General features: G+C 27.0%; 1 protein-coding gene across 2 annotated transcripts in view; it reads left to right on the forward strand.

The window, feature by feature from the left end:
• The first annotated feature begins 292 nt into the window (after positions 1-292).
• cwo (transcription factor cwo) overlaps positions 293-20,096 on the forward strand; it is a 30,643-nt gene continuing 10,839 nt past the window's right edge. Inside the window, exon 1 of one of the 2 annotated variants that reach the window (XM_065515900.1) lies at positions 293-629. In XM_065515900.1, the coding sequence (XP_065371972.1) occupies positions 571-629 (59 nt within the window). In that variant the 5' untranslated portion in view covers positions 293-570. The remainder of the gene's footprint in view (positions 630-20,096) is intronic. The other variant, XM_065515899.1, reaches the window with a different exon arrangement.

Raw genomic sequence — 20,096 nt, forward strand, 5'->3', positions numbered from 1 at the left:
TTCTTAACAAACAAAAAAATACCGTAAACATTGTGTGTTGCTCTCTGTATCTCTCATTTTAACGGTTAAACTCTGTGCTATTCCTTAAAACAACAAAGCCATACATACATAAATATTGTTTGTCTCAGTTTAATTTCTTCTCTCCACAAAACAACAACCTGTTTGAGTGTGTTTCATATTCGGCTTGTGTTCAGTGTATAATAAAACATAAAAAAAATCAGCCTTTTTTAACACCTTGAAACAAAGCAAACAACAACAATTTTATAAATTTGACTAATTTCTGTGGATTTACCTAAAAAAAAAATCAACATTCCACCACAAGAGCAAATTGTTTTAAAAGCGCCTACGCTGCCACCATCAACATCCTCTTTTATAACATCGGCAACAAATTTTGCAATATATCCTGCTGTTGTTTCGGGCCATAACTTTTTTGCGTTGTCGTCGTCGTCATCAACTCCATCGTCATCGACATTAAAAATTTGTGATACTATATCGAGACACCACAGCAACAGCAACGCCATTGAGAAGCAAGCAATTGTTAGCAGGCGCCAGAAAATTAAAAACGAAATTATGGAACCGTATTGGAGCGAAGCAAACGGACATGCTCCACACTCGGTGAAGTATGAAAAGTAAGTTTTTCTTTGTTGTTCGGTTCGGTTCTGTTTTGTTATTTCATATATTTCTTTATACATATATTCCTTATATATATATAAATATGTACATATGTATGTAGTATATATCACTAGTACATAAAATGCATACATATGTATACATATACGTATTTTTTATTTATTTAGTTTTTTTTTTGTTTGTATCGTATTGTATTAAAACTCAAGGTCGTTTAAATAAGTAGGTATATAAACACAGACATTTATGTATATATGTATGTATGTATGTATGTACATACATATGTATATAGAGAATACTCCTTAATATTTAAATATATAAATGTATGTATACATACAATAGAATTATCTCGTTTTTTAAGGACCATTAGATTTTAATTATTTTTATACAAACTATTGGAAACCCGTTTTATTGAGTTAAGAATTAAATTTAAAAAAAAATCTTTTAAACCTCTACAATATTAATGGCGTATTAATCTACAATTAAAATACTTCCTACTGATCAAGGATAACTTAGGCACGTCTAAACTAACCAGTTGGTTTATTGTGTTAATTCGATTCGGAAGGAAAATCGTTCCAATTTGTATTCATTATCTAGGAATCGAGGAACACAGCAAGAATATGTTCGCAGATTAGGACACTACAAGTTAACTACAGACCTGAGTTATTAATACAGTGTAATTCCAGCTTTTCATGTCTAACAAGTACGCTAAGTAAATGAGAAAAAACATCGCCTTTTTTTGTGTATACCAACATTTTTAAGAGATTTATGTTTGTTAAAGTGATTTTCGGAAGTGGGCCTTATGTGAGAGCTATGACTAATTATGAACCGATCATAATAAAATTTGGTGAAATGAATTTTATATACATATAGTTAATTTCAAAAATAGAGTAGAGTTAATTTCAAAAATTTGATTTTCGAATATCATAATTTTTCTGAATATTTGCGCCCCCTGTTGTGGGCTTTTGGAACTATTTTGAAGGATTAAAAAAACATTAATTTTATTAATTTTTGATGCAGAATCCATAGGTGAAATCAGAAATGTCCTCAAAATCCGCGTCTTTAGGTGCGTTGAACCAACACAAGGAGTAAAAATTTTCAAAAAAAAGGACGCCATTGTTTTTATTTACGCAAAAACCTTCAGATAAATGATGATACCCACAAATCAAATTTTTGAAATTAACTCTAATGTACATACAGTATCGGACAAAACTAAAGCACGGCCATCTACTTATTAAAACATGATGCAATATCTTTGTAAAGAATAGCGGTTTCATTTAAAATTGTATTATTATTCAGAGAATGAAGGCTGTACATTTTAAAAATATAGATCAAAATTTTGTTGCTTTTAACTTCCAATTTTTTTTTATATATTTCTACAAACATGTCTAAAACTGCAGCGACAAAACTAAAGCACGTAACCTTGAATGTTTATTGTTATGTATAATTGTAAGAAATTACCAACAACAAATACCGTTATTCCTTTTTAGAGATCAGTAAGAGTGTACAGAAACAATTTCCATTGATTTACTATTTGTTTCTGTGCTTTCAAAGTCAACGTGCCTTTTTAGTGATTTAGTAAATGAAATGGCTCGTAATAAATATTCAGATCAATTAAAAGAAAAAATAATAACAGATTATAATAATGGTGAATCGGTGACGTACATTGGAAAAAAATTTGATATTCATCACAGCGTAATTTCCAGAATAATAAGTCGTTTTCGTTCTTCGGGCTCTTTGACTACTGTACATAAGGGTGGTCGCCCACGGAAAACAAGCGATCGCGACGACAAAGCAATAATACGTTTAATAAAAAAAGATCCGTTTGTGTCGTCAAAGTCCATTGCCACGCAATTATCATTAAACGTTACTCCCAGAACGATCCAAAGACGAGCTGTAGAAGGTGGGCTAAAATCTTTTAGAACTGCGAAAAAACCCTTTATTTCACGAAAAAATAGACAGGCTAGGATTGATTTTGCAAAGCAACACATTAACTGGACTACCACACAATGGAAAACTGTACTTTTCTCCGATGAATCCAAATTTAATTTAAAAGGTTCTGATGGAATTCGGTTAGTTCGGAGACCAAAAGGTCAACGCCTAAATCCACGTTATAGTAAAGGAACAGTGAAACACGGAGGAGGTAACGTTATGGTCTGGGGATGTTTTTCTGGATATGGCATCGGTCCAATTCATAAAATAAATTTAATAATGGATCGATTCATGTACAGAGACATCCTGAAAAACATAATGCTTCCACATGCAGAGGAGGAAATGCCGCTTAAATGGAGATACCAACATGATAATGACCCCAAACACACCTCGAAATGTGTGAAAGAGTGGTTTGTTACCAATAAAATTGAAGTTTTGAAGTGGCCAGCACAATCGCCTGATCTCAATCCCATAGAAAATCTATGGGAAATTGTAGATCGAAAAATATTACGCGATAACTGCAAAAACGCTGACGAGCTCTTCCAGCGTGTCCAAGATGCGTGGAATAAAATTTCTCCAGAAGTAATTACAAATTTAATTGCCTCCATGCCACGTAGATGCGCAGCAGTTTTAAAAAATAATGGATACGCAACTAAATATTAATTTAATTAATATGTATTTATTTATTATTGAACATGTGCTTTAGTTTTGTCACCTTAAAATAATGTATTTTTCGTTTTTATATGATTTTGATAGTTTTAATTGAAGAATTTTTGTTGTTTTTGTTATATTTTAAGAAAAGTAATTCATATTCTTAATAAATAAATAAACATCAATGTAATACAAAACAATTTCCAATAGTTATTTAACTAAGTTTTACCAAGAAGAATTTCGTGCTTTAGTTTTGTCCGATACTGTATGTATATAACTTATTTGGAGCAAATTTTGTGAAGATACCTATACAAATTAAACATTTATGAGCGATAAAGTTCAATTTCGGGTGGACATTTATATGAGGGCTAGGTGAAATAATGGACCGATTTCTGAAAAAATTATATGTACCAAATTTTACCAAAATATATTCAAAATTGCGACCTGTACTTTGCGCACAAGGTTTACATGGACAGACAGACGGACGGACATCGTTTAATCGACTTTGAAAGTGATTCTGAGTCGATCGGTACACTTTAAGGTGGGTGTTACACTAATATTTTTGAGTGTTAAAAAAACATCTGCACAAATCCAATATACCCTCCCCACTATGGTGATGAATAAACTAAAATAATATTTTTTAAATGAGTTAGGGCTTTTTTATAATTACTGTAAATCTGTTATTCGTCAACATAGGAAACTGAATTTTTTAAGGGAGGTCAATTTGAGTTTTGTCTACCAGAATATTTAAAAAACCCGATTTTGAAAAAAAACGAGATACGACCTTTTAAGGCATCGATATGTACTTTTTTACATCTTTAACCCATATTGACCAGAAGTTCATATATCAAGAGGAAGGATTGTCTATTTAAAAAATTATCGTTAATTAGCCATAACATCGTCAAAACATGCACTCGGGATCATGGCTAAGAAACTATTCTTAATGAAATATTAAAATTTTCTATTCTACCTAAAACCTCGACTACAAAACAATCACATTTGATTCAATTACTCTCTAAATAAAATTTAATTTTTGTACTCAGTATTTATTTTATTAAACATTAATCAAATCTATTGAAATATGTAAAAAATATACGTTTTTCAATAATATCCCATCAAAAATAACAATTCAAACAACCATAAATAGCTGTAAAATAAAATAAAAATACATACATATACACACTCGTGCTAAGTATTAAATCGAATTAATTTTATATAAAAATAGCTACAACTGATGAATTAAATAAAAAACGATAACAAATCAGTGAAATTTGAACATGGGTCACTGATGACCTTTTAAAGGACACTTTTCTTTCCCCTTACACGTGAACAACAAACAACCAGCTACAATAACAAATACACAACAAAACGACAAGCAATCAGCCAAACCGAGCCCTCCTAAATGTTATTTTAAGAATAAACCTACATACTTACATACATACATATATGTACATATGTATGTATTTTTATATACACAGATTAATGACCACAACAAATAAATTGAAAACAAAATAACACAAAAATACAAATTTTATTGAAATCAAAAATATTAAATAAGTTTGTACTTTAATCAAATTATTATATTTAAATGACACAGTTACAAAATGTAAGGAAATCAAACTAAAAGAGAGAGAGACAAACCATGTAATTAGTGAGGTAGGGGAGAGTAGTGAAGCTTGTTTGTTTGTAAATAATAGAAAAAATTCCCCACAGTTGTAAAAAAGCGTAATAATGTTTAAAATTTATTCATTTTAATAACCTAAAATAACAATTTATTTTAAAACAAGGTTATATGTATTACACATAAAATGGCTGGCTGGCTGGTTTATGTGTGTGTTGTTGTTGTTTTTTCTATCATTCTTTAATTTAAATATCACGTTTATTCTATCGTGCGTTTTATTATACAACAATATCAGCGATAAAATGAATAATGTATTATAATTCAAAAATAGATTTTGTTTTTGGGTGTTCTAATGATGCCCACGTTTCTGTTATTCTGTTGGTTGTTTTTTTTTTTATTCTTCTACCATTAACAATTTATTTAAAATTTATTTATAAATGCAAATAAATAGAAATTTTTATGTCTTGAATAATAGTGTGTGTATTTGTTTGTTTATTTTCATTTCATTATTAAAATATTCGCTTTGTTTTTATACAATTTTTCAATTCATAGCTCAAGTGTTATTTTTAGAAATATCTATACAATAAAGCTGAAAAGCAAAACAACAACGACAACATTTAACAATTTTATAGTTGGTTGGCAAAGAGAAAAATTAACAAAACGTTATGGTAAATTAATATATTTTTGCATAAATTGCTCACGTTTATATGACAGACCGAACGAAAAGTCTTTCATAATTAATAAATTATGGATATTATTGTTAGTTCTCTCTAGATTAAATCGTATATGGTCAAAAGTGATCATATAATAATAAAATAAACATTCTTACAGGTTTTTCCTAGAAAATTATCAAAGCAGTATAATTAAAAATGGCCTGCATATATTTCAGTTAAAAAATGTTTTTATTTTCTTAAACTTATTTACTTAGAATTAAATTCCTTACTGTTTTTTGTACCTTATCAACATACTTTTTTCACTCACTGTAAATAAATTGCTTGTGTTTTTTTTATATTGACATGGCAACAATAATTTTATTAGTTATCTTGTTTATGTTAAATAGTTGTTTGTTTGTCTATATTTTTATTCAAATTTATGTTTGAAATTTATCGTAACACTCAGAACGGGTAAACAACACATTTATTTAGCAAAAATGCTGTGTGTTCAAAAATGTCGACGGAAAAGTAAAACGTGATTTTTAATAATCAGGGCTACCAAATATATGCAATATCATATTTTTTGCTGTGCGTTGCATAAACTTATGCATTAGTTATTTGTCCGTTTCAGACAATTTTAAGAATTTTGACATGGATTTGTTAGTGCATATTTCTCTCTTTACAGCATATTTTTGCATAATTGGAATTTTATAGCTTATTTGTGGATATTTAACTCATAACTGCATATTTTTGTTGCATACTTTCGTTTTTAAAATAATTTTTTTCTATCGCTTAGTTCGATAGATTTTTACAAATTGTTTAGAGAACATTTAGAAATAATCAAAATAAAATATACATTAATATCTATAAACGAAACAATGGTTGGGAAATGATGTAACATAGGAAATATCATGATAGTTTGAGTTCTAACGAAAAAACTGTAACAAAAGCATTTTTTAACGCTACAGTCGAATTTATATAACAGTGAATGCAGCGAAAGCCATTGCAATATTTTACCAAACAATGACTCGCATTCCATCTAGTTTGTGAAACTATAAGGGACAACAATATTTCAACTTTAAAATAAGTTGTTTTTAAAGCTCCGTGTGGAGTAAATACGTTTAGAGCAATTTTTCCGCAACTTTCTGTCCCTCCTGATCCTATACACATTGGAATACATGGTCTGAGAAAGTAAAATAATAGTATGCCAATAATTACTAAAAAGTATTAGGTATTTTTTTCTCAATGTATCGACAAACTGCCTGTTACTAAATGTCGACATAAATTTATTAGGCCGATAAACTGCCCGTTAACAATTTTGTTTTTCTCAATATGCCGACAAAAAAGATTATTTTCAGTTGGCAATACCTCTCAAAATAGATGTGAAAGTTGGGAACCCTGCCTTCAATTGACAACATGTTTACATAAATCAGCTGTTTAACGTGGCCATCGACAGCCGGAATCTTTTGAAATATTCATTATCCTCCATGTCTGCCAGGTAGTTAGGCCTGGCATGATAAAATTTTTCAGCATTCACTTGGAACTCATGTTCTACGTGTTCATCCTCCATCAAATTAATGTTAATTCCTCTATTAAACTTTTTTTTTATAAAATCTATTTAATTTCGTTTACAAAAACACAAACACATACATACTATAAACAGCAGTCAGCTGATTGAATTTATCTGTACGATAAATAAATAATTGGCAGATGAGGTCGGGTTAGCTTTGCGACAGAATAGAAGCAAATGAGACATTGAGAAAACCAAATTTCTTTAATTTGCAGTTTTTCGTTGGGAAAAAAAGATAATCACCTAATGAGAAAACGGCCCTGAGAGTTATAAAGGAAAAGTTATAAATTTTTAAATGCATATTCATATTTTTGGTTTTTAACTGCATTTTTATGAGCATAAAACATTTTTATGGCATATTTTTGGTTGCCCTGGTTATAATAGATTGAAATATACATTTATTTGTATTTAGGGTTTTTTTTGCAATAAAATTAAATATATTGTTATTAAATTTTAAAGGAATGCCAACAAAAAAAATACTTTTTAACAGGAAATTTTAATTAATTTAAAAAATAAAGAAAATTGTTCCATTACGTACGTATGTATGTATTATAATTTGTATATTAAATTGTGTTTCTTAATAATTCTATTAAATTGAAATCGCATGACTCAAAAATATAACTTTTTGATAAAAATATTTTTATTTCAATTTTTGATGATTTTTTGCTCAACACGATGACTAAATTATAATAATATTTTGATTTTAAATTTTTTTTTTTTTTGTGTTTTGTTGCAGAAAAATATTTAAATGTTTTAAATATTTCGATAAATTTTGAAATTTTGCTATTGTTATAATTTATAATAATGACGCATTGAAAAATACAAACATATATTGTATATGTGTTTATGCATATCTGTTGTTGACATTAAGAACAAACAAACAAGTTTTAATATCAAAAGAAAAAACTGATATCATTTGTTATCAAAAAAGCAATAAACGTTTTTTTTTCATACACACGTACATATAAATCTAACAGATATTATATACTTACGTCAATGGTGATACAAACATACTATATATTTATGTATGGTGTATATTGAGGTATAAAAAATATAAAAAAAACTTGTGAATATATATTTAAACATATTTATGGTAGCAAGTCATGCGACTCTGCAAACAAATAAAAAATACCAATGAAAAACATCAAAATATAGAAATTAACTATATGTACAACAATATTATATTAAAAAAAACAAAGAAAAACTCGTTTTAAAAAGCGTGACGTGCATACTAACAAGAAAAAGTGCTAAATATCCTATAAATACAACACTGTTTAATTAATAAACATCAACAAAAATACAACACTACATTAATGACAAGTGAAATAAATGAAAATAATAAAAACATACTATAACGGTAAATCATAAACGTAAACAAAGTGTCTAAACTACAAAAACAAAACAAACAAACATTAATAAAACAGTGATGCATATATAAATAAAAACTAAAAGACCATTAAAGGTTATGAATTTGTTATTTAATTATTTTAATCTGTTCAACTAACAACAAAAGTTTGGTTTTTTACTATCAACTAAGATCTCGGGTTTGTTGGGCGATGAGCCAGCTGTTTTTTTTTAAATGATAATCTTCTTGTTCTAACTTTACTCTCTGGGTTTAGTTTTAAAAATGTATTATCATTTTTTTGATATTAAAATACTCAACTGGCTTTCGTTGTTTTCGATTTCGGGATCTTCTTATCAACAACAAACACACTATACAAAATGGCTGTTAAGGAAAGTGTAACAACAACAGGAAATTGAAATTTTATTTAATGTGCAGTTTATAAATAGTATAAGAGTACAGAAATACTTACTTATGTTATTATGTACTTGTATAAGTAATTAAAATCACAAAAATAATATTAATGTTTTATTTTCGTTAAAACAAATAAAGATAACAGCAAAAGCTTTAATAAAAATGTGTTTAACAGATAAGAACTGTATGGAAAACACAACACTTGGTGATAATTTTCCTTTTTTTTGGTTAATCATCATCATTAAAACATACTACAAAATAAATTAAATATTATTAAAAAATTAAAATTAAAAAGCCTGCTCAAATAGACAAACATGAGACATAACAAATTAATTATTATACCAAAATTCAACTTTTTTTATGATGTCATTTATTTCAAATGAAATGTGTGTTTGTTTTTTGTTACATTTGTTTAATATTTTCTAAAAAAAAATTGTTAGAAATATTTCTTCCTGAAAGAAATATATTTCAATTAGATCTAGAAAATATTGCAATTTTATATGGCAAATGTTCAATAAGACAACACGTTTAAAAAGCAACACAGAAATAAAAAATCATTTAAAATGAATATGTATGGTGAAAATAAATTGAGAATAGTGATAAATAATAAAGTGAAAATAATGAACAAAAAAATGTAATTTAACACATTGACTGCCAAGGCACTTTCACCAAATAAGATGCTGGGGGCCACAGCATTTTCTTTGCGTAATCTCTTCGAAAACGTCAATATTGGAATTTAGGCTACTGTCAGTAATATTTACTGCTTAGAAACCGATTTTTTTATAAATAAGAGGAAATGGCGAAAAGGATTTTTTTATGGGATACTGAGTTAGAAAAAATACTCAGTACAAGTTCAGAAAGTGATGAAGAATGTGAAGATTACAGTTTTGATGAGGAACTTCCAGACAACATCTAAAAAATTCTTAAAATCCAGCACTATTGTCTGGTATGGCTAGAGAGAATAAAAGTCGTGTCAGACATATGTGTCCGACGTGGCGTAAACCGCATAGTGCAGTGTCACACATATGTGTCCGACGTGGCAGTCAATGTGTTAAGTGAAAATTGTAAGTCATTATATGTATATAGTAGCTTCAAGATATGAACAAAATCACACAGTATATAGATTTTTTACAACCCCAATATATCTTTAATTAGGTATTTTACATACAATTTTATATTAATACGATTTCTCAAAACCGTTAAAATATCGATAGGTTTTAGAGATGAAAACACAAGGCTCTAAATCTGATGATTACGAGGATCTAAGGGAGGATCTCGTTTTTATTATTTGACGAAATCCATTGTAATCTACATTTTTAAACATTTACAAATTCTACATTGTTTGCCATCGCAGTGTGAATATTTTTTACGTTTAAAAGCTAAAAATAAAAGTCCAAAATTAAATGTACTCATTTTATATTGACCGCCATTGGCATTACTAATTCTGACACGTAAACACTCATCAGAGATGGAAAATTAAAATTTCGGTTTAATACGCAACAGAAAGTTAAATAATATTACTGTTTTTTTTTAATAAATTTCTAACTAAATTTGTATAAAACTTTCTCTATGTCAAAATAAAAGTAAATTGAAATAAATTGTACAGAAATCATTAAACAAGATTTTTAAAACAGATTGTTTTTCATACAAAATTGAGTTTCCTTTTAATCTTAAGAAATTTCAATATTTTGTAAATTCATATTTTTCTATATTTCGGTAGCTTAGTGTACAAACGTTCTATGTCCCTTTTCACAAAGACTCAAAAAACGATCTAAAATCCTTAGTTTGAAATACATATATTTGAAATCTGTTAAAGCAGTTATATTACTCAGTATGTTTTCTTAAAACATTTTTTTTTTTTAATTTTTATCGTTTTAACTCTGTTATTTAATTTAAAGTCTTTATTAACTTTAAAGACGATTTCAAAAGCCAATTGAGCAACGTTTTTTATATAGCAGTAGTCGGGAAGCTAATAAATTTTGAAATTATACACTATTTCCTTAAAAAAATTATGATTTACAATTAAATGAATAAACTAATAATCAGGACTGAGAATTCCAAGAGAATTGATAAATATGTTCAAAAATATGCACTCCAAACAGAAATAAATGCACTGTAATATATAAAATATTCCAAAAAATATCCATTAATAGAATTAAGCTCTGGAAAAAAAAACTAAATATTTAAATGTTGGTACAAGTTTAAGAAAGTAAGAAAACATTAAAAATTTTGAAAACATCGAAATATATAGATTTTAAATTAAATATTTATTTGTATTCCTTTTTCTTATTTTCAAATACAAAGAAGTTTTAATTAAAATAAAAAAAATTTAAAATATGCAATAAAAATGCAAAAAAAGTGTATTTTTACTTATTCTAACATTTTGTATTAAAATTTAAATGCACTTAGCTCGTTTTCTTACTATGATAACAATTTTTTTTAATAAAAATTAACTGAATTTGTATTCTAAAACATGTTTTTATAAGACAATATTAAAAATATTGAAAAGTATTGAATACCTCACACTTACATACGCAAATTATCAACCTATCAACCTATAAGCTGTCTGTAGCACTATGACAAATAAAACTTTAGCACTAAAATGTTAAAGAATTTATATCACATCAAAATAATGTCAGCCTAAACATAGGCACATGCATGCATAGAGAGAAGAGCGAGAGAGATACATTAAAATAACCACAATGTAAATACAAAAAAAAAAAAATACAAAAGCAAATTAAGAAATTAACAAATTGTTGTTGGGTTGTTATTGTTTCTCTTCTGTAATACTACTACGCAGTGAAAGAAAAAATGTGTATAAAACGTGATCAGTTTTAAAAATGTCATCAATTAAAATGAATAAACAAAACGTTGTTTAAAAGCAGTTTCGAAATTATGACCTTATTAGCTGTTTTATTTAACAAAATAAGTAATTAATAGGAGGGGAACATGGCAGTCAATTGTTTTGTTGGTATTCAATTTGCATATTTTCTCAAAAAGTAATCAATCGCAAAAAACATACTACCAAATTTTTTTAATATTGTTTGGTTACCAACTAGAATAACATTAATGAAGGAAATATGTATGAATTGAATGTTTTTATTTTAGTTTTTTTCGTTTCAATTATGTACTCAGTTAATAGTGCTGGAAATAACAAAATTTTTGATTAACAAAATTATTTTTTTTGTTATGTCAATGACTAATTAAATAATCTATGTAAAAATAAAGTAGGTACTTTTTAATTTAATAAAAAAAAAAATACACTTAACAATAATTAAAAGAAAACAATATAAAAACGACTTAACAAAATAATAAAATATACATAAATAAAATAAACGAAAACGTGCAATGGAATTTTTTTTTAATTTTAAAACAAGATTTGCTTTTCAGACTGAAATGCTTTAAAAAAAGTTACATTTTTAGGTATATACTTATAGTATAACAATACTTTAATCAGATACATACATACGTAAGTAAGTATGTACATATACTATGTATTTAAACGCACCTGTTGGACCTCACGAGTTTTAAAAATAAATAACTGAAAACACGCCGAAAAAAAAATAAATTTTATTTACTAACACGTATACGTGCTGTAGTCATCAGCTCATGCATACTCACGTTCATAAATACATACTTACTTACGTTGGTAACACTGCTCAATATGTAAACCTCATAAGCAATAAATATCACTCATACTCCTAGAGAACTATAGTGCATATGTATGTATGTATTTTCTCTACAAGAGATGTTAATTTTTAACATACACATGAAAACGCTTGAAATTCATCAAACATAAAAAAATTTGCTACATTGTAACGGAAAAACCTAAAAATTTACAACACTGTTTTGTAAGAGAGCTAGAGAGAGAGAGAGACATTGATTTGTATAACGTTTTTGTTATACACAAATGAAAAGACACACACGACCATACGTACACGAATTTATAAACTAAGTATAATACCGCTAAGAGCTTGCCGTTTGTTTTGGTAAAACCACCATTTGTAATAGTGTTGTCAAGTGCTAAAATTTCACGATTACGACACGTGCACACGTTTTTTTTGTCTTGTTTCTTCTTCTTATATTTTTCTCCCGACTGTTTTAATAACAACTAAAATGAAAACATTAATTTTGTTTCTCATCGTCGCCATAGGAAATTATGCAGTCTCAGCTAAAATAATAAATACATACATATCTTATATTTTATTACTTTAAGTACACTTGACTTGTAAACCTTTAATATACAGTTGTTTGTTATTGTTATATGAGTAAAGCAACATTTAATTTAGCTGCTTTTTTAATAATTAGATTTTTATTTTGTATTTAGTGATAATGAGGTGCTAACAATACAAGGTGTTTTTATTATAATGTCTATTTACAACTTAATTTATGACTGTGTTAAAAACGTTGGCCTTTTTTTGTATTGTGAATTATATTTCATTTTTGGAATTATTTAGAAATACAAATTTGTTGAATGGAAAATTTTGGATTAAATTTCAATTGCTTGTAAAATATTTTGGATTAAATTTCAATTGCTTCTAAAATATATATGTATGTATCTCGATTGCAGTTTAGAGACAATATTAAAGTGTGTTTTAAATTGAACCGACTTTAACTGGGTGCCACCTCAAATGTAGAAAATGTTTTCATACAGTATACAAAAAATATAGTCAAGTGGCACCTCTGAACAGCGGACATAGAAAATTTAAAAATAAAAAAAAAAAAAAAAAGTTACAAAAAAAATAACAGCTAAAGAAAAAAAGCAAATTGTGGTGGAAAAAATAAGATTAATATCATAATTAGGATATTTTGGTTCTAATTTTATTGATAACTGTTCAATAATTGTAAAATCTCTGCCAATATCTTGTAACATACATATACATTTTTGTTTTTTGTCGAACTTTTATACTTGGTGAAGAACAGCTGATGCTGTTGTTAAGTCCCCTTTTACAATGCAGAAATTGAAAGGCAGACATTTTTCTCATACTCTTTTGAACTAACCTAAACCTGTGTAAAACACACTCTACACAGATAAAACAGATTCGTGATAGCAACCGAATTTGTTGCCAATCGAATGATTCGGTTGCAAACATAGAATTTTTCAGTTCTAACAACAGAAAGTCAGTTGATAAAGAAGAATTTCAGTTGAGGCAACCAAACTTTAGTTACCCCTTCCAAAATATTGTAGCCACAACTGTAAAATTCGGTCACTAAGATAGAATCATTCGATTGGCAACAAATTCGCTTGCTATCACGAATCTGTTTTCTCTGTGTACCTCTTCAACCCCTCGCCCACAAACTTCGTCAAAAGTATATTTTAATTTATATTTTAACGTCAAAAGTATATTTTATCTTGTCTATGGTAGACCTAAAGTCCACTCTTAAGTAAAGACGACTTTATTTCTCCTAAATTATACTTTATTTCTAACTATGATTATGGGCCACTGCCTTTTGATATGTTAATACTTTTATAAAGAAAAGTTTTATAATTTCATTTAATTTTCAAGAAATTAATTAACATTACATAACTTTAATTAATATTGTAGATTTTAATAACAAAATATTAAAATCAAAAGTTTTTGTTTTGTATCCCATCAATATATTTTGTTTTAATTGAAATGATTTTCGAAAATTGTACATACATATGTATGAAGCAAAATCGGACAAAACAGATTTGTATTAGAAACGAATTTGTGGCTGCTAAATTCTAGAAGGGGCAACAAAGGTTTGGTAGCTTCAACCGAAATTATTAGCTGATATTCAGTTGCTAGAACCGAACAATTCTATGCATCAGCTGTTTAAAATAATTTAATAAAATAATATCTCACGTTTTTTAATATACATACATTTATGACAATTTGATATTTTGAAAAATCCAATAAAGAAACAATATAACTAAGTAATCAGTTGCAAATTTTCAATTGTAAAAATAAAAAAACAAGATATTTAAGTACTAATCTAAATAATGTATAATTTCTATATACCTAGATTATAACAACAACAAAAAAACAACAATAAGCTATTAAAAACTTTGATAATTCATGTATTCAATGCCTTACTATTAAATTTTAATATATAATATATACTTACTATATTACAAAATGTTTCCCTGTCTGTGCTATATATAAAACATTTTCTTATTATTAATAATTCAACAGGAAACCTTATTGGGACACCTTTTTCGTCTTAAATAAAGAAACAAACAGAAAAAAACACGTGCACTTGATAAATAAATCTTATTATACAAAATCATTGACGTCAAGGCTTTTTGTGTACAAATTTATTTTCCAATATACATACATATGTCGTTATCACCTGTTAAAACGTTTCATATTCGTAGTAAAATCGTATTTATTTAACTGAGTGTGTGCTTTTAAGCAATTAACACTGAATTACTTTGTGTTATTATAACGTTTATTTATATATAGAGTTTATTTTTTAAAAACCATTTTAAACCAGTTTAGTTTTGTTTCTTTCAGATAACTTTGAAATGTAGAAATATTCCATTGACTGGTATAATATAATTTATTTTATGGCTTAGTTTTACATACTACTTTTAGTAATACTTACATACCTTCTTTGAACAACTCTATGTTATTGCCACTGTAAATACAACCCTACAACTCCAAAAATGTAATTACAACACCACAAACATCAAGGTTAGATTTAATGCTAAACAAATGTACACATAAAGAAATTAGTTTAATGCATGAAAAGGATAACATTTTGTTGTTGATTTTCTGTTCTGTTCATATAAAAAAGGAAAAAAAATTTAAGCCTCCAAATGCAGGCTTAAATTTGTTTATCACTAAAAACGATTTGTTTTCTGGAAAATGCATTGTTTTCGTTTAGTTTTTCAAAAATCCAATTCACAGAAGTTTTATGCGTCCAAAGCGTTTCATGGTTAAAATTTTCCAAGTTTGTATTAAATAAATGACAGCTCAATTCTTGACATTTCATAACCTCCACTTTATCCACCCTTTATGACAGTCTGAAAGTAAATGAGGGATATGTACTTAAATCCATAATGGAGAAAAACTTCTACGGTGATCTCATTTCTAAGATTAAGTTCTTTGAAAACTGTTTACAGTTTTTAAGATTTCTATTATAAAAATGTTTACTCTATCATACATGTATATGCTGTTTTTATAATACAAGCGTGTACTTTGAGTGGAAATTTTACATGTGTTTTGTTATTGTAACAAAGTACTCGCTTGTATTATAAAAAACAGCACATTAGACACTTAAGATTATTATTAATTTAATTTATTTCTTATTTACTTATTATTAACAAGTAAACAAGTACTTTTTTTCAGTCCAAACACTTGGTATTTCCCTATTTGACTATGTACAAAATATATACATATATTATACATATGTAATAACCTTAATAAATTTCACATCAACTTTTTCTTTGTGTGTACTTATTGACGTGTTATCTTAAAAATGTATTGTTATTTATCATTTGCATGAGTGATATTACGGTGAGAATATTATTACGGATATTTTAACTGTATGAGTGAATATGCATGTGACATGAGTTAGTGTATTTGACAGCTCACATTAAATACTTGAAAAATTTCACAATATCAACAACAACTCATTGAGAGATTGACGAAAACTGAATAAAAATAAAAACAACATTAAATAAATTTAATCAGTGATCACGTGTCTGAATGATTATTTAGCCGTTTTTATTTATATTGTCATTTTCTATGAATTTACTAATAATTTAATTTGTTTATTTGCTATAAACAAATAACAAAATCGTGTAATCAAGTGAAAAACACAACAACTTAAACGTATGATGTTAAAATTTCAACACTTTTCTAAAGCTAATGTGTTTGGCTGTCATATCAGTTTCAGTTGACATTTATTTACTTTAATAAATAATTTCATTATCATTTATTTAGCTTTAGATAATTATAAAAAATATATCACGTTTTTTAATGTATTTGATGGAAATACTGTAAATTTGAATTATATATATTAATAGGACATATTTGTCTACTGACCAATTTGTATTAAATGATTTAGTGTTGTCCTAGTACGGGAGGAGGTAGTATGAAAATGTTTAAGTTTTGTTTCTGGAACTGTACGAAATACAATTAACATTGGAACTTAAACAAATTCTGTAAAAATGTTTACCAGTTTACATTAGAAACGAATAGTTTTTTCCCAGTATTGCTTTTAACTCAAAGTACAAGTATTTCAATGTTACGTGCTCAAAACATTATACAAATAAACAAAAAGAAAAGATAAGAATGCAATTAAAACAGCTTTGATTTGCTGGCTTCGAATAAAAGTGGTAATTAAAACAAACTTGTTTTCTTTAAAAGATAATAATTAAAATAATTTTAAAGACACTAGAAAATGCTATAGATCTTAATTCAAGATCAATTCAATACCAATCAAATTATATAATACACATACAAAAATAATAGAAATTTCTATACATTTTTTCAAAATTCCAATCTTTTGCATTAATTTAACAAAATATTTGCTTAATGTACAATTATGTGTTAAATATTTCATCTATTCATCCACAAAATGTGTTTTTATAATAAAAATTTAACACGTTTTCATAAATTTACTAATATCACGTGAACACCATGAAAATTATGAGTGTTAATCCCCTGATCAAATCTTTTGATCAAATTTAAATCTTATACGTAAATGAAATTAAAAAAAAAGAAAATACAAATTAACACTCGAAATAAATATAATCAAAACGAAATGTATACGTCAATTTAAAAAAAGTCAGCTCTCAACATGTGCATGTGAATATTCAACGTCAAACAAGCTAAATTTCTAAAATAGAACATACGAGCTGAATCCCCATTGTATATTAAGTAAAATCAAATCGAATAAAAATATAATATAAAAGTACAATTGTATATATATAAGAACCCATACAATAAATACAAAAAATATTTACGTTAAAAAGGTATCACTCGTTTAATTCATGAAAATTTACGTTACTCCTCTCAATAGTAGAGGCAAATATCTAAATCACAAGTGTATGTACTATATGTAGATATAAGCTAAGTTGATCAAACATCATCAGCATTATCATCATTATCTTCATGACTATATACCGAAAATAACCCAAACATTTCGACACTTGTTTTAAGATTAAATAATTCATTTATTTCTTATTTTAAAAGATGATTTACATTTGAATATATGTATATACATACATTCCTACTATATTTTAAATATTTTCAAATTTATTTAAATAAGACCATAAAAAAGGGGGCGTACGACCCATTCGATTACGTAGCTGCTAAAATCACAGTGTATTGGCTGGCAACGTAGATAAATACTGTCATATGTACGAGTGTGATGACGTTAATTAATGATCATTCGTATAATGTCTGCTAAATGCATGCATTTTAATCGTGTTTCATTCAGGTTGATGCAGCTTCTGTTTTTAGGGGCCGGGTAGTTGGTATGGGTGGCATTAGAAGTCAAATATAACTACATGAATACCACACCCGTCAAATCGTTGTTCGTTTAGTTTTAGCTCTTTTGCAGTTCTTTCGTTTTGTTTGGCATTTTTTCAAAATAGTTTTGCACCAGATTTTACCGGGTTTTTGGGAGGAATGAAAAATAATTGTATGTAATTATAATATACATTTCATTTAAAAATATAAGTATAAAGATATCCCCCATATGCATAAATATTTATAAATATACATATGTATGTAATTATTTTAAGAACTTCTAAAATTTTGTACAACAATAATTTTCTTTGAAATACATATAAAAAAATGTTGCCAATAATATTTCTGTTGTGCAAATTAAGGCTCAATCCTCCGTTTCATAGGAATTTCCTAAACTAATATTTAAATATCGTTTAAAAAGAATTTTAAATTATTTATGTGTATTTTTTTCAAATCTGTTGATTTTTTATATTTCGCAAATTTAAGATCAAATCTTAAATTTATCGACAAATTTTGTACGAAAATTTAGTTTTGGGGGTACTTAACATATAAGAAAAAGAGGGCAGAAAAATGTGAAAATTTTTTGCCAGAATTACTATTTTCTTTATTTTTACACCCTTCACCATGAGTGGCAAGAGTATATATAAGTTTTCATTCCGTTTGTAAGACCTACATTTTTCATTTGCGATTCCATAAAACTATTAAAAATATTTTTTTATGCCCAAACTAATTTTTTTTAACAAAATTTTTTTTTCAACTCTTCATTATAATTGTACTTGAATACTTATATATAGCGGAGCCGATATAGCGATGTCATTCTGCCTGTTGAAGCATGATTGGTGCATCAATATATAAGGTATGGGGTTCTGGTTCGGTTCCTATTGAAACTCAACCCACAAATGGTTGAGATATAGCTAAAAACCACGACTACCTCGATTTTTTGACCATATTTGTGACTATATCTCGCTGATAATCGAGACAATATGAATATCAAATGAAAGTCATTTCAAAAAACTTTCCAACGAACATGGCCCGACAATGGGTCAATTTCTAAAAAAAATCATTTTAACCCGTGTACATAGATAATATGTATATAAAATGAAAGACCTCTCCACTATATATTTCACGAGTTAAAAATTTCGATTTACAATGGTCCAATTTCAGGAAAATTTTTCAAAATTTGTTTTACCAAAATTATTATTTGAAAGTAAATTTTGAATATGGCGCTCAAGTTCATTTATTATGATTACTCTGTAATTATATTATTATTTTAGATTAGTTCGGGCCCTATCCATACGACGTTTTAGACGTTTTAGGTTTATCTATATATAAATGCACTTTGTAAATTAATTAGTTAACATTCTTAATTTTTTTTCGATTTATCAACCTTATTGATGAGATAATTATTCAATGACATTATTTAAATTTCTTGGCAACCCTATCTACATTACAAACAATTACATTAGATCAAATAGTTGGCAAATCATTGACCTCATTCTCTGAATTAAGGTTGAAAGTTCGAGCCTCTTAAATTTTACAACAGTTTTCAACCCTCTACTGAATTAATGATTAGATCTAAACAAACATTAATTAATTAATTAATTATTACACATACATATCTACATTCTTACAATCATACACAAAGTATCAATAAATTATGATGGCATCAAAATAACATAGAAATAATTAAACTTTTTCAAGGTTATAAACACAAAATATAACGAACGTAACAGAATCAAAATTTATTACCCAGTAACTCGATATATAGTAATTATTTTGATACAAAATTATTTATAGGAGTTTAGCGAACTAAAATTATACTGCATATACAAATTCAAGT

Source organism: Calliphora vicina, chromosome 1, assembly GCF_958450345.1.
Source record: "Calliphora vicina chromosome 1, idCalVici1.1, whole genome shotgun sequence".
In the NCBI taxonomy this organism is placed as follows: domain Eukaryota; kingdom Metazoa; phylum Arthropoda; class Insecta; order Diptera; family Calliphoridae; genus Calliphora; species Calliphora vicina.